A 23,864-nucleotide genomic window follows, 5' to 3' on the forward strand; every position below is an offset into this window, starting at 1 on the left:
TTTCATGTATTTGTCAGGATAAATCTTTGTGCTCAATACAGCTCTGGAGCTTCTGTTCCTCAAGACACTATTACATGTAACATTTTTATATGAAAGCCTAAGCGTCAGTTCACACAGTTATTTGCCGCTGATTTTGATGTGGAAACCATGTTGGAATCAGCGCCAAAAAATATCAGAAATCGCCTCCATTGATTTCAATAGGAGGCAGAGTTGTTTTTTTTTCCTGAGTGGCTTTTGGCCGCTCGCGGAAAAAAAAAGCGTCATGTTCTTTCTTGCCACGGTTTCCGCCTCCGACCTCCCATTTAAATCAGAGTTTTTCGCTGTGTTTTTTTGCCCGCGGTCCTTGCATTAGTTTCAATGACCGTGGGCGAAAAACGCAGGGAAAAAAAGCGCAGGCAATTCAAAATCTGCCTGGAGGAATTCTGAGGCAGATTTTTTCTGCCTGCAAGAAACTGTGTGATCAGGGCCCAAGGGTATGTTCACACGGGCCAGGGCCGATTCTAGTTTTTCTGCTGTCTAAGGCGAAAATTTAAATGCCCCCCCCCCCAGCCTTTTCTACATCACTAACAGCCTCACAAAAAAAAAAATCATACCACCCATCATCTCGCTGCAGATCTTACAGTGACTACATTACTGATTAGAGGCAGAATAAACATTGACATTAGGTGACTCACCGGTGACGTCTCAGATTCTAGTTTTTCTTTTTCTCTTTTCTTCTCCATCCGGTCCAGACCTCTATCATGACTTCTCCCAGCCACAGCCCATTTCAGCAGTTTTCCGCTCATCTGTCTTCTGCTTCTCACTTTTCCAAAATTTCTGCACCTAGAAACGAAGATACAATTCTTATGGTGCCACACACTACGCCCCTAAATATAATAGCGCCATACACTGTGTCCCTGATTATAATAGCACCATATACTGTGTCCCATACACACACACACACACACACACACACACACACACACATACACACACGCACACACAGTGCCCCCTGTAGATAGTGCCCCCCATAGATCCCCTGTAGATAGCCCCCTATAGATATTGCTCTACATATAGCCACCACCCCCTGTAGATAGTGCTACACAATTAGCCCCCACCCCCTGTAGGTAGTGCTGCACATATAGCCCCCACTGTAGAAAGTGTTCCTCATATAGCCCCCACATACAGCCCTACCGCCTGTAGGTAGTGCTGCACATATAGCCCCCACATATAGCCCTACCTCCTATAGATAGTGCTGCACATATAGCCCCCACATATAGCCCTACACTCCTGTAGATAGTGCTGCACATTTAACCCCCACATACTGCCCTACCCCCCTGTAGATAGTGCTACACATATAGCCCCCTACATACAGCCCAACCCCCCTATAGATAGTGCTGCACATATAGCCCCTCACACTTTTAGCAAAGTCTTCTTGCAATGCAGGTCTGCTGGGGCTGAACAACACGGCGCTGAGTGGCAGGGCAAGTCATTCTGCCCTGCCAATCAGCGCCTTTCACTGTTGCGTCGTTGAAAGGTGCTGATTGGCAGGCTGCCTTGCCCTGACATTCAACAACGCATGTCATCGCGTCACTTGCGTCGTCAAAAGGCGCGGAGTGGCAGGGCAAGTTATTCTGCCTGGCCAATCAGCACCTTTCAACGTGCCGCTTACGTCAGTGAAAGGCGCTGAATAGCGGGGCACGGAACGTGTCCTGCCATTCAACGCTTATGTATGTAATTGTATCTGAGTCCTATAGACGCAGGTGCAATTATAGTGCAGGAAGTGGTGGCGGCGGCTGGTTTCAATGGCGCCGCCGCCCCCTCAGAGAGGCAGCAAGGTGCCGCCTGTGGCGAGATGCTCATCTAGCCTCATGAATGGTGTGGCCCTGACACGGGCATATTGCAGGTGTATTTCGCGCTTCGTAATATGCCCCAAAAAACACCTAAGAACATCTCCCATAAAGCAGGCGTTTGAGGCAGATTTGCCAACAGCTTTTAAAGTGTTTTTTCAAATAGTTTTTGCGAGAGTCCATAGGAAATGATCAAAATCTGCTTAGAAAACGCTCTAAAAAGTGACATGCACTTCTTTTTTACGCCACATTTTCTGAAACAACATGTATGCACTACCCAGCTTCTAACTATTGAAAACAATGGGAAGCTGTTTGCAAGCGTTTTCAAGGAGTATTTCGGGGCTTTTTTTGCGACCGTTATGAGCTTAGATGTGATCGATAACAGCCGGATCCTGCGTGTCCGAGACGTACATGCTAAATGTGTTTATATGGCTCCATTAATCCTATGGGTCTCCATTAGGCCTCTGTTGGATTGGCATAAGTCAGTATACCTTTTTTTCGGAGGATGAAATAGCATAGAAGACTACGCATTTCGCACATTTTTTTTAACATCGGAGTAAATGGGTGATATATTCCCCTTACTTTACAGGCATACATTTAACATATACGTCGTGGCCTTTAAATAGTCTTTCATGATGTATACGTTAAGCTGATACCATTACAGTCTGTGGGCAATCTATGCCATAGGCTGAGTTCACACGGGGCTGATGCTCTGTGTAAAAGCACGCAGTGTATACGCCCTGTGCGCCGCAGGGTATACGGGCGAAAAACCGCACCAAACTGTTCGACGTTTCATCCCAGGAGACCGCTGCAGCCTGTGAGTGGCTGCAGCGGCAGTCACATGGGATGAAGCGTCGTCCCAGGATGCCGGCCTGGAGGAAGAAACACAGACTCCTGGGTAAATATAAGATTTTTTTTTCATTCTGAGTTGCGTTATTTGCAGCAGAATCGCTGCGAACCTCCTGCAAAAAAACGCAACAAATTCAATGGGAAAAACTCGCAACAAATAAGCAGCGTCTACGCATATACAATTGACATGCTGCAAAATAAAATTTCGCACTGCATGTCAATTTCTGAGCATTTTTTCCACTCAGTATTTACGCAACATGTGGATGAGATTTGTTTTATCTCATCCACTTTGCTACTACTGTATTTGCTGCGGATTTTCCGCAACAAATTCTGTTGTGGAAAATCTACACTATTTATGCAACATGTGAACTGACCCATAGACTATAATAGTAAATATTTAACATATACTTTATGATACTTTATGAACACATACCTACCAACCAGCCCAGATTCAGCGAGACGGTCCCGGGTTCCAGGCTGTGTTCTGCTGTCCGTGGCGGCCAGTGGTATGTCCCGGTGTCAACTGTATCTGCGTCCTCAGGACACAGATGTAGTTGAACCCAATGCTGAAGCAGGGAACCATCAGCTCCCTGCTTCAGAATTAGTACAAAGCAGAGGAGCAGAGGGAGCTCCTCCACTTGTTGAGGAGTCCCCAGGCACTGCGCTACTTTAAGCGCTGAGCCCAGTAAATTCTTTGCTGTCACTGTCCATATAACAGTGACGTCAGTGGCTCCTCCAGGAGCGGAATCCCCTACCAGAGAGTTGCCGACGTTCTGGCCGGGGATTCCGCTCCTAGAGGGAACCCCTGACCTCACTGCTTATGTATGGACAGTGTCGTCGGGGGCTACTCCTGAAGTGAGCGTTGCAGACGCTCTTGCCGACGATTGGGCTTCTCCAGGAGCGGAATCGTCGGGTATTATACAGTATGGGGTCAGCTAAGGGTGCATTATACTGTAAGGGGGCAGCTTTGGGGCATTATACTGTATGGGGGCAGCTAAGGGGGCATTATACTGTATGGTGTCAGCTAAGAGAGCATTATACTGTATGGGGCAGCGATGGGGGCATTATACTGTATGGGGGAAGCTATAAGGGCATTATACCTTATGGGGCAGCTATGTGGGCATTATACTGTATGGGGGGAGCTATGGGGGCATTATACTATATGGGGAAGCTGTGTAGGCATTATACTGCACTGGGGCAGCTATAAGAGCATTATACTGTATGGGACAGCTATGGGGGCATTATGCTGTATGGGGGAATTTGTTTGGGCATTATACTGCATGGGGGCATCTGTGTAGGCATTATACGGCATGGGGGCATCATACTGCATGGGGATTATACTGTATAGGGGCCTCTGTATTGACTTTATACTGTATGGGTGCATCTATGGGGGCATTATATTGTATGGTGGTAGGTATTTGGCATTATACTGTGTGAGAGGCACTACGGGAGCATGATACCGTGTGGGCTGAACCGGGTGTGTATGGGCAGAGATTGGGTGGGATTAGAGGCGTGACTTAATAGGAAAAAATATTTGTTGCGGCGCGCTATGCAGTTGTCCCTCTTTGTGATACTTGAAAGTTGGGAGGTATGGCTTATACGGTGCATGGATGTTGCGACAGAAATAGTAAATCTTCCCTATAGTAACATTTATTGTAAATATATATATATATATATATATATATATATATATATTTTTTTTTTTTCAATACATTGTTAATTACAAAATAAATGTCAGAAACCGTATTACTGTGCACTGTGGCTAGACTGGCTTCCAGCATGAAGTTTCTATCCAAAGCGCAAGGTGGCGCTCTAAAACCAGAGCACTGTCGCAGTGTACTCTCTACTGCTTGTAGCCGCAGCGCACGTGATTGTGCAGCTTCCGCTCCGGCTGCTTCCTTCCTGTTGTCGCTCGTGTCCTCTGCAGCCATGCCTGAGTTCAGCAAAGAAGCCAAACAGCGCCTGCAAAAGGTGTTCAAATGCGGACAGTACACTATCCGCTGGGGCTTCATTCCCCTCGTCCTGTATTTAGGTTAGTAGTACTGTCCACCATCGCCAGTAATGCTGATAAGCTGCCTCTCAGCACGTCTGGCTGCTGTATGGTAACGCGGTGCACTCAGCAATGTCATAGTCAGAAAACAATGTTATTGATCTCACCCTTTCAGCGGTAAATCCGTCTTGTGCCGCTATGTTCACACGGGGTCTTTTGCCGAGTTTTTTGACGCGGAAACCGCGTCGCAAAACTCGGCAGAAACGGCCCGAGAACGCCTCCCATTGATTTCAATGGGAGGCGTCGGCGTCTTTTTCCCGCGAGCAGTAAAACTGCCTCGCGGGAAAAAGAAGCGACATGCCCTATCTTCGGGCGCTTCCGCCTCCGACCTCCCATTGACTTCAATGGGAGGCAGGAGAAAGCGTGTTTTCTGCCCGCGGCGCTCAATGGCCGCGGGCGAAAAACGGCGCGATCATTGCTATTCACACGGAGTATTTTGGGGGAGGAATATCTGCCTCAAAATTCCGTTTGGAGCTTTGAGGCAGATATTCCTCCCCCAAAATACTCCGTGTGAACATAGCCTTAAGTAGTGCAGTAAAGCGAGATATATGCAGTGCTATATATATATATATATATGTATATATTTTTTTTACAATTTTTTTTCCATAGGTTCCTTATTTGTGATTGTATTCATGTGGCCGGTAATACACTGCAGGCAATTCTATTTACTTGGTTTAACCTCATTTACCAATAAACACCTATCAGAAAGGAGCAAACAGCTGATTTTCTGACATTTCTACTGCAGTGGCTGCTGCAGCGGAAATGCAAAATTACATTCAAATCAATGGCCACCATGTAGTACATGGACAGCTCGTGTCCCTCAGAATGTTCTAATGTGTAGAGGGTAAGCTGGAGTGAGAACTCCTGTCTGTTATATCTTCATGAGACAGTCCCTTTTAAATAGGGTTTCCCATCTAAGAATGTTATATATAGTGTATCACTGGGATATGCCATGACTTAGTGATCGGTGGTGGTCCGACCTCTGGGACTACTGGCCGATCCCGAGAACTAAGGAACAGTGTGGTCTGTTTGGCATTTAAAGAGGCTCTGTTACCACATTATAAGTGCCCTATGTCCTACATGAGGAGATGGGCGCTGTAATGTAGGTGACAGCAGTGCTTTTTATTTAGAAAAACGATCTATTTTTACCACTTTATTAGCGATTTTAGCTTTATGCTAATTACTTTCTTAATGCCCAAGTGGGCGTGTTTTTACTTTAGACCAAGTGGGCGTTCAGAGGAGTGTATGACGCTGACCAATCAGCGTCATGCACTTCCCTCCATTCATTTAGAGCAAAGCGTAATCTCGCTGTAACCTGTCATTTACAGAGTGATCGCTCTTGCTCTGCTGTAAGTACCACAGAAACGCTCCCGAAGTGTCGGGATTGTGAATAGACATCCCGTCCTGGCTGGAGTTGATGTCTATTCACTGTCTAAACACTTCAGTAACGTTAATGTGGCAGTATAAGACAGGACATAATGATCTAGCAGGATCCCTATGCACGGACTAAATGAATGGAGAGAAGTGTATGACGCTGATTGGTCACTGATTGGTCAGCGTCATACACTCTGTACAACGCCCACTTGGTCAAAAGTAAAAACACGCCCACTTATGTGGGCATTAAGAAAGTAATTAGCATAAAGCTAAAATCGCTCCTAAAGTAAAAATAGATTGTTTTTCTAAATAAAAATGACTGCTGTCACCTACATTATAGTGCCCATCTCATTATGTTGGAGATAGCGCACTTATAATGTGGTGACAGAGCCTCTTTAGCCTATGTAGAGAATTGAAACTGAGTTGAAGTTCCCTGAATGGGAGAAAAGGCTGCAATACCTGTGAATCGCCACTAAATGCATGTCGATGATTCACAGCGAGCAAGAAGAAAGGAAGTGGAAGCATCGCTCGTACGAATGCTGGGGCCCCTTCAAAACAGCTGATCGGTGGGGATCCTGAGGATAGGCCATACGTTTTTAGTGGCTGGAAAATCCCTTTAAGCTCTGTAGTCCCTTCATTTTGAGGATTGTTGGAGGTCCCGGCAGTTTTCAGTCCCCAACGATCAGGAAAATGATGGCATATTTTGAAAATATGCTGTCACTTCCTATAGTGGGAAAATAAAACCTCTTTATTGAGGGTGTCTCGTGAAGACAACTCCATATGTCCTATTGGGGCAGATGCAGGCTCTGAGCCAGAGTGGAGAGCTATTAATTAGAGCAACACTCCGGTAATTTTTTGCACCCGTTTGAAAAGTACACCCGGTAAAAGATAGGGCAGGTAATCCCCTTACCTGGCACTTTGTTGCTGAATTATCACCTCTGATCCCAGCCGCTGTTATGTCACGTGACCACTCGACTCCTACGAGTGTTTGCTGTAGGCGTGGACTCTTAAAGTCGTCCACTATGCATTCCATGAGACACTAAATGTGAGTCTCATAGGAATGCATAGTGAAAGTGATTTTTGGTCCACACAGCAGACACTGTAGTAATCGAGCCAGGATCGGAGAAGATAGTTCAGTAACAGAGTGCTTGGTAAGAGGATTACCTACCCTAATGTTTACCGGGTGTACTTTCTGAACGGGGGCAGAGATCAAGAAAAACTTGTGAGATTTTTTATTTTATTTTTTAGTAGTGGCTACCGCTCTGGTGGAACCGGCCCACCCATGCATCATATGGTTGGCCTGTACAGGTGAAATGTATGGATGGACGAAACTTTCCATGGTGTTGACAGCTGATCACGAAGAAGCCTCAGAGCAGGACTTGGGGCAATTATCTTGACACATGGGTGGGTGGCTATTTTTAACAGATGGGGTTGTCTTGATTAGATAATACATGTCAGCAGATAACATTGGTAGTCATGAGCTGGATGTCCGCACTTTCCCAACACATGAGATAAAATTGTGAGAATAGTTCAACTCGCGAGCCACTGCAATATTTTCGTACAAGGAAAAAAGTTGCAGGAAACTTGCTCAAGAATTCTGACCGTTTTGGAAGTTTTCACATTGTCACACAACTTTTCTCCCCGTAGTGTTGGGGTTGCCGGTGTCTTGGTACTTCTGCAGTTTCGCCAGATAAACCATTAGCAGAATAGAAGCAGTTTGTGGCCACGTATGTTCTCTATGTGCTCTGCTGTTGTGATATGCAGGCAGGCCTTGTGACAGCTCCTCTCCATGCCACCTGAATTTCTCCTCAGCTTCTCTCTCGCATTGCCATAATCGATCACCCTAGTAAAGATAGTGCTAATCGATATATGGTAGGGAATAGAAATGCTAGTCAGGTACATGTACTATATGATGGGATGTAGTTCTGCTGCGTTTTGTTGTGCTTGCTATCCTATCTATCTATCTATCTATCTATCTATCTATCTATCTATCTATCTATCTATCTATCTATCTATCTATCTATCTATCTATCTATCTATCTATCTATCTATCTCTCCATCCATATCTCCATCCATATCTCCATCCATATCTCCATCCATCCATCTATCCATATCCTATCCTATCCTCATTTCTTGCTGTGTGTGGAGAGAGCCACTGATGTATTTTTTTTCACATTTTGTATTATGATGCTTTCTTGTAGGCGCTGATGCAACTTTTTCTGGACCGAGTTTAGATTCTGTGTTTTAGATGGAAATGTTTGTGGACAACCCCATTTACATGTTTTAATAGGAAGTAGTGACCTCACTGATTCCTCAACTTCCACCTAATGGCAGGGAAACCAGATTGGCCCGGAAGCATGAAGATTGTGCTCTTTCAGACGTTTGCAAAAGATCCTATAATATAGAAGTGGTGAATGAAAAGGAGAAATAGTGGGCGAAAAAAATAAAGTAAAAAATTACCTTTTCCACCCAACCAGTATAAATATGTAGATGTGAAGAACATCCACATATAAATGCAATGCAAATGGGTTATTCTGTATGGGATTTTAACACATGAACCATCAATTTCTTACTATATGGACGCTCGCTGCGCTGGATTTCTTTTCTAACTGTTGAACTCCTTGCCCCAGCATCTCCGAGCCACGTTCACTGTCCTGATTGCCATTCCCTTGAGGCTTTCTACCCTACACGTGCCATTTGTTATAAGTGGAGCTTTGCTGGGGAGACTTTCACCTTAGCTCTTTTAAGATTTAATTTGGTTTTAATTTTATTTAAAGGGAAACTGATAGCAATTTTATGCTGCCCTATCTGAGAATAACATAAAGAAGTGACACGTTTATTTCAGCGTGCCATCACTTCTTTTGTCATGTCGAGTAGTTTAGGAGTACTTCGATTTTATGTACAGCGCGTGGCCAGCTCTGGAGGCATGAGTCCTAGTATATTCATATATGATTGACACTTTTTTTCTCTTTTAGTGTTCATAGGAAAACAGGGCCAATCAGCGGCGGGGGAGAGCGGCGCTTTAACAAAAGTCACATAACTGTCAGACATAAGTGACAGACTGAAATAAGCGGGGCTGTCACTACTTCAGAGAGGGCAGCAATAAGTTACTGACAGGTTCCCTTTAAATATACATGTGAATATATTTATTAAATAAGGAAGTAACGTCACATCTTGGCAAGTTCCTTTCTTGGCATTGCTATTTTTATTTATTTTTGTCAAAAAACTTATTTTAGAGGTTTCGATTAAAAGGCGATTCTACCGCTCTTAATGTGCCTTCCTTTCCTGGCATATGATTGTTCAATATTGTTATGTACAAACTATAAATTCACAAGAAACCCATTCACAGCTGAGATGTAAAAAATAAAGTTATATCGAGTAACTGTTTTTCCGGAAGAGGTTATAAAGCCAATATTTGGACCCTGGGACTCCAACACTGAGAGTCATTAACTCAAAATAGGGTCCAGCCTTCTTCAATCACTCCAAGGCTGCAGTGACAGCAGAAGGGATGTCACGATACCAGAATTTAGACTTCGATACCGATACTTCATTTAGTATTGCGATTTCGATACCAATTCGATACTTTGCCAATAGTAATAAAAAAAAAAAAAGTTCTTCCATTTTGTGATGTGAGGCACGTGGTGTGATGGGGTTAATTACTATTAATGTGAGGCACATGGAGGTTAAATTCATCATCACACCTTGTGCTCCACAATAAGTGATAGAAAGCGGTTTTTTATTTTTTATTTTTTACAGCGTACACATCATAAATGATGCAAAAAAATTGTGCAGGTTATTACGGCCGCGCCAATACCGAATGTGCATATTTTATTTACTGAGACTTATTTTAATATTTATTGTAAAAAAGGTGTATGTGTATTTTCTTATTTAACATTACTTTATGTTTTTACTTTATTTTTTAAACTTTAATGTACTGGTATATATCTATATTACAGTACATTAGCCTGTGTACATATAGTACACAGGCAGTTTTTAGGACATACCTAAGTATGCCCTAACAACAGGAAATATGGTAAGACAGCCCTGGGGTCCTTCAATAGACCCTGGGCTGTCTGCCCATATATGGTATGTTCCTCAATCGTGTCACAGGAATTCCCTGTGACGCGATCCAAGGGGCATCCCCCTTCTCATTTTCCCCTGAATGCTGCAGTCCGCTGTGATAGCAGCATTCACGGGAATAACGGCGGAGATGAGAGGTTTCTCTGATCTCCGCCAGCGGGGCTGCGGCTGTGTAATACAGCCATTACCCCGCTCCTGACAGGAAGTGCACGCGCGGTCAGCCTGAGGAGATGCGGCCGGCGCTGCACTAATGAGCGGCGGTTCAGGCACTAAAGACAGAACATGGGGGAGTTTTGCAGAGCGCCTGCCATATTCTGTCTTCAGTGCCGCCGCTCATTAGTGCAGCGCCGGCCGCATCACCTCATGCTGACCCCACGCACTTGTTATCAGGACTCCGGAGCGGGGCAATGACTGTATTACACAGCCGCTGCCCCGCTCTCGTACATTCATGTGTTACAATACTGAGCTGTGCGGCCGCACAGCTAAGTATCGAAATACATGAAATAACGGTATCGAACCGTTTGGGAATGCAAAGTATCGAAACAGTATTGAAGTTTCGATTCATCGTGCATCCCTAGACAGCAGTCATGTAACATCCCAAGAACTAAAGAGCTGTAAGGGGTTATCCCATGAAAAACGTTTATCCTGTGGAAAGGTGATGAATGTCTGAATATTTCAGGTCCCAAATGTCACTACAATGGCGGTCCTGAGCCCTCCCGTTCCTCCTCACTGCAGTACAGAGCTCGGCTGTTTGTCAGCCCCATAGGCACTGAATAAGTGGCCGCTCGCAAGCATGTATAACAAGACAACACACAAGTGGGTATGTTAATGGCAAGAAGACTAAATGGTTACTCTAAATACACAAAAATAAGTTAATTACAAATGAGCACACTACATAAGCATATTTAAAACAGCAAATCAGGCTGAACCATATTCATAGGGGGTTGCCATCCTGATAAGCGGCCAAATAGAAGCCCCCAAAACCACCTAAATCCCTCAGCATATAAGGCTAGTACAAAGGCATAACACATGTTGCGTCAAACTGTAAGCATGGTTGCGACATGGGTACAAGATAGCCAAGGAATGGGATTAAGGTGTCTGAATTGGGCATATCCCTGTTTTAAATGTCTTTAAATATGCTTATGTACTGTGCTCATTTGTAATAAACTTATTTTTGTTGATTTAGAGTGACTATTTATTCTTCTTGCCTTTAACATACCCACTTGTGTGTTGTCTTGTTACACTGAAGTTTTTAGGGTATGTGGCTATATATATGTGCGGTGCCCGCGGGCGATTATTATTTGGTCACAGGCATGATCAATGCTCTATTCAAACTCCTGCTCACTGCAGTTGTGTGGTGAGGAGTAATGGGGGACTCAGGACCCCCTGTTCTAGTGATTGGTGGGACCCCTAGCGATCAGACGTAAATTGAGAGATACATGAGGTAAGGTCACTGAAGAGATTTGTAACGCAGTGGGAGATTTCCAGTGTTTTGTGCTTTCAAAATGGCATTACATATTGACGTATCTTGTCATCAATGCAAGCTGGACACTTCCACATGCCGTAGAGGAAGTGACAGATGCACGTGAAACGACATGCATGACTACTTTTCCTTTAATTGAGATATTAGTTCTTTACACTATACCAATAAATGTTGACACCATCACTGTGACTAACTGAATGGAGCATACGTTCAATAGAAAATACCCATGCGTTGTGCAATACATGTGGATGTGCTCATTGGAGATCTGCTCAGATCTGGGCAAATGCTTCCTTCATATGTCTCTGCCGTGCAACAGAGACTGAGAAATATGTGAGGGAGTAGGGTTGTCACGATACCAGAATTTGAACTTCAATACCGATACTTTGTGTAGTATTGCGATACTCGATACCAAAACGATACTTTTGCCAACAACAATAATAATATAAAAAATAAAAAAATAGTTTTTCCATTTTCTGATGTGAGGCACGTGGTATTATTAATTTTGAACCTCCATGTGCCTCACATTAATAGTAATTAATCCCATCATGTTCCTCAGTTATAATGGATAACATTGGCTTAATGTGTGAGGTACATGATGGGGTTAATTACTATTAATGTGAGGCGCATGGAGGTTCAAAATTAATAATACCTTGTGCTTCACATTAATAAGTGAAAGAAAGCAATTTTTATTTTATAACCTCATAGACATAAATGACGCTATACATTTATTACGGGCGCGACGATACCGAATAGTGTGTATTTTATGTATTGAGACTTATTTGAATGTTTATTGTAAAAAAAAATTGTTTTTTTGTTATTTAACATTACTTTTAATTTTTTTAATTTTTAAACTTTAATATGCCAGTACATTAGCCTGTGTACAGATAGTACACAGGCAGTTGTTGGGACATACCTCAGTATGCCCCAACAACAGGAAATATGGTCAGACAGCCCTGGGGTCCTTCAATAGACCATGGGCTGTCTGCCCATATATGGTATGTCTCTCCATCGCGTCGCCGGGATTCCCTGTGACGGGATTCCCTGTGACGCGATCCAAAGGGTATCCCTCTTCTCATTTACCCCCTGAATACTGCGGTCAGCTTTGATCGCAGCATTCAAGGGAATAGCGGCGGAGATTAGAGGTTTCTCTGATCTCCGACGTTACAGCGGGACTGTGGCTGTGTAATACAGCCATTGCCCCGCTCCTGACAGTACGCGCACGGTCAGCAGGTGATGCGGCCGGCGCTGGCACTGAAGACAGAGAACATAGGGGTGTTTTGCAGTGTGCCCACCATGTTCTGTATTCAATGGCGCCAATCATTAGTGCAGCGCTGGTCGCATCACATCCCACTGACAGCGCGCACACTTGTCGGGACTCAGCGGGCCAATTGCTGTATTACACAGCCCTGCTCGTACATTCATGTGTTACAATACTAAGCTGTGCGGCTGCACAGGGTAGTATCAAAATACATGAAACAACAGTATCGAACCGTTTCAGGGTGCACAGTATCAAAACAGTTTCGATGCATCGTGCATCCCTATTAGGGAGAAATCTGTCTCGAGGTGAAGATCAAGATGAATGGCGCTATCTCGGAATGCTCTTCTTTGTTTTCTATCCAGTTCATTCCGCAGTATATAGTTCCACAAAATAAAATCTAAGTATAGTCCTACGGCACATCACTTTTATTTCTTATTAGCAATTTGTAGACTTTTATGCTTCTGACTTTTCAGTTATCGTCAGAAAATATTTGCCGTAATTGAGCCCAGAAGACCATGCTCGGCGCATACACAGGGGTATTCGTGTACTTTAGGCGTGAATGGTTAAAAGTTGCACTTACTGACTCTTGTTCTACTTTAAATATGAATACTGTAACCCTATTACTTATACATCTATTTAAAGTTATGACTGGTTGTATTTTTTTCTTTTAGGATTTAAAAGGGGAGCTGATCCTGGAATGCCTGAACCCAATGTACTAAGGTAACTAGATTATAGATAAATAAATAGTCACATTGCAATATTTACAAACGCAATTTCAACCATTTCCACAATGTGCTATGACCATGTATAACTCAGTTTATTAGAGTAAATACATATTGGGCATATATAAGAAAACTAAAGTTAGTAGTGATTAACCCTTTTAAAAATGGCGCCCGCTCAGAAGCCAAGCGGGCTTCATAGCCGCCGGCTCTCTGCTGTGTTACACAGCAGGAACCCAGCGGCAATGCTTACAATCAGAAACCTCTCTGATCGCAAGCATTTAACCACTCAGATGCCAGTGTCATATGTGAGCACCGGCATCTGAGGGGTTTTTACTGCCCCTATCACTACAGCACTGCTATAGGAAGATTGCTATCGATATAGCAATGCGCTGATTTTGCCATAAACTGTGATATTGCAGTCTATGACATATGTGATCTAATGATTGTAGATTCAAGCCCCCTAGGGGGGCTAAAAAATAGTAATAAAAAAAGTTTTCAAAAATTTAAATCACCCCCCTTTCCCTGAATCACTTATAAAAATAAATAAATATAAACACATTAGGTATCTGCATGTCCCAAAATGCCCAACTATACAAATATTTTTTCAATCCGGTGAACGCTGCAACGGGAAAAAAGTTGAAAATGATCGAATCACAGGTTTTTGTTTTTTTTTTGCTACTTCAACCTCCAAATTTTTTTTTTAAAAGAAAGTGATTGAAATGCCGGACATTCCCCAAAATGGTAGAAATAAAAACGACATCCTTCCACGTACAATAAGACGTCCTACACAGCACTTTACACAGAAATATATAAAAGTTACGGGGGTCACAATATAAAGTTTTTGTTTCTTTCAAACGCAATAATTTTTTTTAAAGGTGCTAAAACATAACAAAAACCGTATAAATTTGGTATCACCGTGACCGTACTGACCCGCAGAATAAAGGTAACTTGTCTTTTTCACCGTACAGTGAACACCGTAAAAACAAAACCCATAAGAAAATGGCGGAACAGCTGTTTTTTCCCAATTCCTCCCCATTCAGATTTTTTTTCCAGTTTCCCAGTAGATCACACATATTAAATAGTACCATCAGAAAGTACAATTTGTCCCGTAAAAATTAAGCCCTCATATGGCTGTGTAAAAAAGTTATGACTTTTTGAAGGCGGGGAGGAAAACATAAGCACAAAAACGAAAATTAGCCTGGTCCTGAAAGGGTTAAAGGGATATTCCCATCTCAAGCAGTTTTTGTACCCCCAACTTATCGAGCGTAAGTTCTTCTGTCTTCTGTTTGCCAATGCAAACAACTGGGAGCTTTTTGCTCCTTGAATAGAGAGGTGGCTTACCATGTGTCCCCATTAAAGTCTATGGGAGCAAACAGTGCTCTCCATTATTCATAATGGTGACAGCAGCTGCTGATGTCATTTATGAATTGGTGATCCGGAGCTCCATCTATTAAACATTTATTGCATGTTCTATTGCTCTGTTCACATCTGTCTTGGTTCTTTCATTTTTAATGGATCCGTCAAATTTCATGGAAACCGATCCGAACATGAATGCCAAACTTGGGGGCTGTTCACATCTGCTTTAGAGGCTCTGTTAAAGGCCCCACCACAGATCCAGCAGAAATTACCGTAAACAATAACGCAGCATGCTGCACTCGTTTATTTTCCGGTAAAACCACAATCGCAGGGTGCCAATGGCTTCTATGGCAGCCGGGGGCCTAATAAAGACCCCCAGGTCTGCCTGTATTGGATGCCTGCTAAGCCATGTCTGAGGCATGACCTAGCAGGTGCCTGTCAGTTTTACACTGACAGGCCATAATACGCTGCAATGGGGTGAGAGAGGGAGCACCCTCCCTCCAAAACCACTTTGATGCGGCGCTCTCCATTGAGCGCTGCATTAAAGGGTTTAAACGGGTGAGATCGATGTTGAAATTGGTCCCACCCGTCAGTTCAGGTGTCCGGCTGTCTTTGGATTACCCAACACCTGCTTTAGACCGGCACGGGTGTCCTGTGCTGGCTAATGTCAGACCGCCGTGAAAACACGGCGCTCTGACATAAGTTCCCTTAACGCCCACCGTGATAAGGCGTATTGGCGGTCGTTAAGGGGTTAAACAGAATAACTAGTTCATACATGCGAAAGACATTCCATCCATTGACTTCAATGTAAAGAATACAAAAAATGGAAAGCTCTTTTCCGTCAAGTTTACAGCATTTGGACAAAAAAAAGATCGCACCAGTCTACGCTATTGTTTTTGGCAAAAAGATGGAAACCTGACAGTACGGAGTTGAACTGAGCACAAGGGAGGGAGGCTAAAAAAAAAAATCTGATTGAAATCAATGGGTACTTTGTCGGAAAAGGTTAAAAGGTTTTCAAAATTAAAAGTAAATTCCCCACATCCAGAAATTGTCACAACCAGATGGGATTCCTTTGAAACTTTCGTCTTTAAAGGAAATGCACAGCGTGTCACATGATCTCTTCCAGCCGGTAGGCGCTGGGATAAGAGAGCTGTGACATAAGTGTCCTCTTTATTTATTTTTAATTCTGCCCAACGTGGTTTTGATCTGAGTAGTTTTAAAGATGTTTCTGAATCTTGGACGAAACCATATGTAGGAGGTTCAGACATATCCCTTTTTTTATATGACTTGTGCATTTGTTTATTAATTTGCAGAAACTTTTATTTGCATTACAAACTTCCTTAATTCCTTATCCATAACTGTCCATTGGAGGTTTCCCTCACCGCTTTTTTTGTTTTTTTGCTATTTCAACTTGTGGCTTCTAACAATAACTAACCCTGTCATAGAGGATGTTACACAATACGCTTTTTATAGCACATCCTATTCTAGATATAATGTCCCTTTTAAGTGGAAACTCGTGCATTTCACAAGATGTCAGAAAATCAGACCCTTGGTATATGGTTTATTTTAGGCCCTGTTCACACGCGCCCAAAAATGGGCGAAAGCACCTCCCATTGATTTCAATGGGATGCGGAGGCGTTTTTTTTCCCGTGAGCGGTAAAACCGTCTCGCGGGAAAAAGAAGCGACATGCCCTATCTTCGGGCGTTCATGCGCTCTATGGCCACGGGCAAAAGACGCGGCAAACGTCTTTCCATTTTGTTTACTGTGAGGGTATGCTCACACTGAGTTTTTTTGACGCGGAAAACCGCGCCGCAAAACTCGTCAAAAACGCCCCAAAAATGCCTCCCATTGATTTCAATGGGAGGCGGAGGCGTCTTTTTCCCGCAAGCGCTAAAACCGTCTCACGGGAGAAAGAAGGGACATGCCCAATCTTCGGGCGTTTACGCCTCTGACATCCCATTGACATCAATGGGAGACAGAGAAAGCAAATTTCTCTGTGTTTTATGCCCGCGGCGCTCAATGGCCGCGGGTGAAAAACGCCGCGAAAATTGGCGTGCAGGGAGAGGAAAATCTGCCTCAAACTTCCAAACTGAATTTTGAATCAGAATTTCCGCCTGCAAAATACTCTGTGTCAGCCTTTAATGTTTTTTTATTGTAGACTTGGATGTTTATTAATACAGCGCTGTGACATTCTGAGCTCAGAGGTTCTGTTCACACTGCATTTGCAGAGTTCATTCTGCGAATATGTTGGGGAATATCTCCCAGCCTATACGCTGAATGTATCAATAAACTTCTATTGATCTGATGTATGTCGAAAGTGGCTGTGTGGTATATGTCAGAAATCTTTTCAGTATGCCTTTCAATAAAAAGTCATCCTGCAAAAATGCCCTTCTGCCATAGTTTTTTATTTTTTAAATATATGTATGTGTGTGTGTGTGTGTTGGTGTGTATATATATATATATGTGTATAGATATATACATACATATACACACATCTTTACTCTATTGGTATGTAAATCAGCTCTCCTACTGAAGGATGAACTGCCTCTCTAGTGCCACCTATAGGTAGCTACCCTGTAAGTCGGTGTCCGACCCATTATAGGCCCGTAAAACATGACTAGGCATATTGGCCAAACCAGACACACCCATCAGTAGACAGCATTGTTTTGGAATATTTGCAAGTTCTTGAGCAATTGGAAACTTTTTCTTACAATGAGCACTACAATTCAGATTCCTTTTTTTAAAAGGTGACAAGAACTTCAGCGAGGAGAGAGATTTATAAAAACGGAGAATATAAGGCCTCATGCACACGACCGTAGCCGTGTGCACGGCCGTGATTTTCGGGTCGGCCGGCTGCGGACTGTCAGCGGACTGTCAGCCGCAGGCCGCCCGCACATGCACATGGCCGCGGCCATTGTTTTCAATGAGCCCGGACCGCAGAACCGGGCTGTAATAAGACATGCCCGTTCTTTCTGCGGTCCGGGCTCCCGGGCCGTGCACGGACCGCAAAAACTACGGTCGTGTGCACGGCCCCATAGAAAAGAATGGGGCCGCAATTCTCCCGTGGATTTTCAGGGGAATTGCGGCCGCAAAAACACGGTCGTGTGCATGAGGCCTTAGTTTTAACCTGATGATAGTGGCTTCTCTGCTTTTTCACAAGACTATTTTTTTTTAAGGAAATGTCTCCTATTTTGATACGTCAAGACGTTAATAATATTTAAAAATGTGAAAATTACCATATTTCACATTGACCTACCATTGAAGGGATTTTCCCACGAGGGACGTTTATAACAAAAATGTCAGATAGATCCGGGTCCCACCTCTGGGCCCCGCACCTATCTCTAGAACGCGGCCCCCTAAACCCCGTTCTAGCTTTGTCTTCTATCACTGACTCCCGGCCACATCCTGACTTTATGGCCGGGAGTTACGGAAACAACGTAGCCCGCTGAGCTACGCTGTTTCCGTAACTCCTGTAGTACTGAATAGCAGTTACGGAAGCAGCGTAGCATGCGAGCTACGCTGTTTCCTAAACAACATTTCAGTTCTATGGGGCTTACGAAAACAGCGTAGCTCAGTGAGCTACGCTGTTTTCACCTGCATGGTCGGAAATCAGCCGGCGCACAAAGAGGTAGAAGGGTTCTAGAGATACTTGCGGGTCCCAGAGGTGGGACTCTCTTCTGTCTCACATTTATGACATATCCTGTGGATATGTCCTAAATGTCCCTCGTGGGAAAACCCCTTTAACTCTTATCCGTCATTTCAGGCTGGGGAGTGTGTATCAGATTAATGAACAGAAAGTGTCCCGTGCGTAGGAAAACAACTCCCTCAATAATCACAACTTTATCTCTAACATCTTGAAGTCTGAACTTTCGTATATATTTTAGTATATCTTTTATAGCTTTGTTAAAGGGAACCTGTCAGCAGATTTTAGGTCATTGGACGGACTCCATGCTGCTGTTGCAAATACCTTTTGTAGACATACCCCTGTTGAAATCGACCGTTGTACTATGTGAGAGAAAAATAAGTTATAACTCGTCATGCGCTGTATGTAAATTCATTTCCCGTAGTCATCTAAGCGGTCCTGGAGGGATGAGAGGCCACGGTAAGCCGGCTGTTGTTACGCCCATTCTGCCTTGATTGACGTCCCGCTTGACAGAGCTGGCGTTTGACGTCTGCACTAGCTCTGCCGAGCAGAAAAAACATTAAAGCAGAATTCGTATAACAACAGCCGGTTTACCGTGAATTCTCATCCCTCCAGCACCGTCTAGAGGTCTGCTGTAAATGGATTGCATGTGACCAGTTATACCTTCTTTTTCTCACACATAGTAGAACAGGGGCATGTCTACAAAGGTACTTGCAAACACAACAGCATCATGGTGTCCGTTTAATGGCCTAACATTTTCTGACAGGTTCCCTTTAATTGTCTCTATAGAATGCCCCAAGACTAAAAAACACTCTCAGGCCCTGTTCACGTGGAGTTCTTTGCAGGCAGATAAAAATCAGCCTCAGAATTCAATCAGGTTTTTTGCCTGCGGCTATTGAAACTAATGCAAGGTCTGCGGGCAAAATAACACTCAGACGGGTGCCGCAGGCTTTTTCTGCCTCTCATTGATTTCAATGGGAGGTCAGAGGCGGAATCCAGGGTAAGAGAGAGCATGCCGCTTCCTTTTCCCGCGAGCAGGAACAAAAAACCGCCTCTGCCTCCCATCAATATCAATGGAGGGCGATTTCGGATCGTTTTTGGCGCTGATTTCGATGCAGTTTCCGCATCAAAATCGGTGCCAAAAACTGTGTGAGCTGACCCAAACCTTGAGCACGTGTATCACAGGGTATTGATAAAAAGGTTTCTGAAAAAACAGAAATCCCTTGCTTTTAGCTATGTAAGGAAGGTAGTAATCCCTTAAACCGGGTTCCTACATAGCGTAAACGCTGCGGAATTTCCGCAACGTAATTGTGTGTGGAAAATCCCTATCATTTGTAGCAGCATCAAAGAGGGTGACAAAAACCGCAGCGTAAACGTTAACAAATTGACATGCGGTGTGGAATTTAATTCCGCAGCATGTCAACTTATGCTGCGTTTTTGTTGATTTTCTGTTGCGGGTTTTCCCCAATGAATTCAATGGGGATGTAAAACCTGCAACAGAAAGCCAAGTGTTGTAACTTTTGCGGCGTAATCACAGCGATTACGCCGCATTAATCGCAACTCCGGGGGAAAAAAATCATACTTACCCAGAACACAGTTCTTCTTCCTGCAGTCTGGCTTCCTGGGATGACGTTTTATCCCATTTGACCGCTCCAGTGTTACATGGCCTGAAACTTCATCGTAGAAGGCCGGACTATGTGCAGAGAAGACACGGGGTAAGTATGAGTTCTTTCTTCCGCATCGGAAATTCCGTTTGAAAAACCGCACGACAATGTGCTGCGATTTATATATTTTTGGTCGGAATGTACTGTGAGTTCCAGGTCGGACACAATGCATGAATTCTACGCAGGATATCTGACCTGTGGGAACCCAGCCCTAGAGTATGGCCTCATGCACATTGCCGTAGCAGTAGGCACGGCCTGTGATTACGGGCATGGAGGGCCGCGGAGTGTCATCTGCGGGCTATCCGCAATCACTGACCATGTACACAAAAGATGTGCATTTATTTCATTGCTGCCGGACCGCAAAATAACTTGTCCTGAGTTTTTGCGGTCCACGATTGTGGCCTCTACACAGTCTGTGTAAACCACGGTCGTGTGTGTGGGCCCATAGAAATGAATGGGTCCGCACCATTGCGGTTGAATTGCAGACACGTTCTTGTGAATGAGGCCTATGTTCACATGGAATAGGTTTGAGACAGAAATATTCTAGACTGATTTCAAGAGAAAACATCCTCTTAATTCAGGCATTTTTTTGGACCTCATTTGTAAAGCGTTTTTGATTTTTTTGCAAGCAGTTTTGAAGCATTTTTGAGGCGTATTTTCAAGCGTTGTTTTGTTAATGGATAATCGGCTTGTAAAAAGCTCCCTTTTTTTTTTTTTTTTTTTTTTAATTCAGCAGCATAAAAAGACACCTCATATGAACTGTACAGTGTATTTCACTTTGAAATCAATGGGAATCTGGTTGCAGGAGAATGTTAACCGCTTCATCATGTTAGGGTACAATCTGGGGAATTTTAAAAGCAAGCTAAGATTTCTGCATTGAGAAGGGAACCTCCACGCATTATTTACATTTAGTCATGAGCTCATTTATAGTGAGTGGTTTTACACCATTTTTTTGCTGAGGGAATCTCATTTTCTGAAAACCCCAAAATAAACCAGAAGTGAATGGAATAACGGAATCCCTCGGTTTGCAACGTCACTGCCCAAAGAGAAGTGAAGGCAAATTTATTGTAATGTTGCTGCTGATTCCTACAATATTTACTAGACACAACAGGAGAGATTTACTAAGCAAAAAGCGAAAGAATTATGGCCCTAATTGTGCCAAATCCGGCATACACGACGTGCGCCAAATTCGTTATGGTTTTTAGACGCTACCTAAACCGCTTTGAAATGGTCATTGTGCGCATGAATATTTTGTGCATTAAAAAATGGCAAAGTACGCCAACCAAGAGGTGACGTAAGGAAAAGTCTAGTAAGATGCATCAAATTTCTCATACAGTGTGCATGTGCACCATTGTAAAAATATGGCGCAGTTTCTGCCTGTCTGGTCTAGTTTTATCCTGACTAAATCTAGGAAAGAATTAATAATTCTGCCCCAATGCACTCAACGAAAGCTGACAAACCTAGTAACATCCTCCTGCTGTATGGTGTGAACTGGGTAATCGGTCAATGATCAGTGTACTCAGTATATGGGTTTATCAGATTTTATAGCGTCTCTAAATGTTTGAATTTAAAGGAAAGATTCACGTTCGCTTGTATAGGGACGTGCGTTTACAACACTCCCTTCAGCATATTAATCTCTTTTCGCCTGTGTCATGATTTACCTGTGGAGTCACATTGTGAGTCTGTATTCTGCAGATAGAGAGGGGCTGTTGTAATGACTGTGATAACATTGCAATAACTCCTCTCCTTATTATTTACAGAATACAGGTGCTGGAAATGGCAGCCTGTATTCTACTGCTGATGTAAGGAATTTGACTGTTGGAACCAGTGTCTTGCATCTCTCCTTTCCAAAGACTTTCCAGCACACGCGATATATATGCTTAAAAACGATTTACATTTCCCTTTCTTTTAGTTTGTTATGGGGATGATGACATCACAGAGGCTTGACTACCATGTATCGGAGAGAAAAAAAGAACAGTGACCAGTATAAAACTATCTTTGTATATACCACGAAATGTGGGTCATTCTGCTAACGGATAATGTGACCTGGATCTGTGACGTCTTTTCGGATGTATTCTTGTCATGCAGTACAGCATTTCCGAAGAAGAAGCAGAAGTGTGAAGGCCTTGTTCATGTTATTTAACCATTTGTTACGCTGCAATTTTTCTGTTTTGTATAATGATGATCTGCTGTACATTTCTTTCTAGGTTTATTACTCTGCATCGTATGGAAATTCTGTCATTCAATAAAGAATACCAATGTTGCAGGAATAATCCATGTCCAAACATAGACCTATAGTTGTTAATTTTTTGGATATACATACTGCTGTGATTTGGATTCACACAATGGTGATTTGAAAACCACTGCACCTGGCAGAAATCAAGAGGACGTGTTCTCAGCATAGATAAGATATTAATACTTATGTTTTTGTTTTGTTTTTTACATTTCTCTGACGTGTATATCTTTAAATGAGGACAAATGGGGTCCTGTCTTCATGTCAAATTCCCTCTTTTTATAGATCTCCAGCAGTAAACACAATTTTTCATCACTTCACCCCCCCCCCCACACATACTTGCATATCCAGCGCTAGACTTTTATGTGTGTTGTACTCCCTTCTCTACAGTCCAGCCTCCTGTCAACTTCTGATTAGACAACATCTTGAATTCTAGATTTTTCCTGCTTAGGAAAGGTAGAGCCAGCGCCAACTCTGCCTGATGGGAGGACAGTGGGATTATCCTTCCCTTAATATTCTCTTACATAAAATTATCAGCGAAGAGGTAGAAGGCTGAACTGTGATCTTCATTACAACGGTCTAATCATCAGCAGTTCTATTAGAGGATAGGAGTTTGTGTCCCCTTACCCACCTTGGAGAGCCTGTGTGGAAAAGTCCATGTAATGTCATCATGTAGAAAGTTCTGGTGCCTGTATGAGTGACACAGGCTTATCCCCATTAACTCAAGTCGTTTTCTTCCATCAAACCCTGATTTAGACTTCCAATGTTCCAGTTTGATATTTAGTGATAGAAGCAGAAAGAAAAAGAATTAAGACTGACGGTATTTTGTATTGGTCTTTGTAAGAAAAACTATAATGGAAAGAGTTGCACCTCTTCCGTGTTTGGATCCACTCTGTTTTGACTTCCAAATATTACAGCAACATACTGCCGTGTGAGAGTGGTCTATGAGACTGACGTGTGAATCTAGCGGCAGCTGCAGAACATGTACGACTCGCCCGCAAAAAAACCCCCAAAAAAAACAAGGCTTCACATCGCTCCATCGATGGAAGGATAAAAATAAATAAATGTATGGGTCTCAGAATATGGTGACACAAATTATTATATATATATATTTTTTTTAAAGTGTTTTTCCTTTGTGAAAATTTAACTCTAAATTTGGTATCCCTGTAATTATATTGACCTGCAGAATGAAGTTAACATGTCATTTGTACCACACAGTGAATGATGTAAAAACAAGAACTTTGGTGGTATTTCAAGAAACAAGCCTGCGTACAACTATGTTGATGGAAAAATAATGGCTCACGGAATGTGGTGATGGAAAA

General features: G+C 43.1%; 1 protein-coding gene across 1 annotated transcript; it reads left to right on the forward strand.

Moving 5' to 3' along the window:
• Positions 1-4,549: 4,549 nt before the first annotated feature.
• Positions 4,550-22,598, forward strand: TOMM7 (translocase of outer mitochondrial membrane 7). Its single transcript, XM_075827296.1, has 3 exons — positions 4,550-4,710; positions 13,595-13,643; positions 22,222-22,598. Exons 1-3 carry the CDS (start codon positions 4,608-4,610, stop codon positions 22,235-22,237), a joined length of 168 nt encoding a protein of 55 aa, XP_075683411.1. The 5' UTR covers positions 4,550-4,607; the 3' UTR covers positions 22,238-22,598.
• The last annotated feature ends 1,266 nt before the right edge of the window (positions 22,599-23,864 follow it).

Source organism: Rhinoderma darwinii, chromosome 5 (genome assembly GCF_050947455.1).
Source record: "Rhinoderma darwinii isolate aRhiDar2 chromosome 5, aRhiDar2.hap1, whole genome shotgun sequence".
Lineage (NCBI taxonomy): Eukaryota > Metazoa > Chordata > Amphibia > Anura > Rhinodermatidae > Rhinoderma > Rhinoderma darwinii.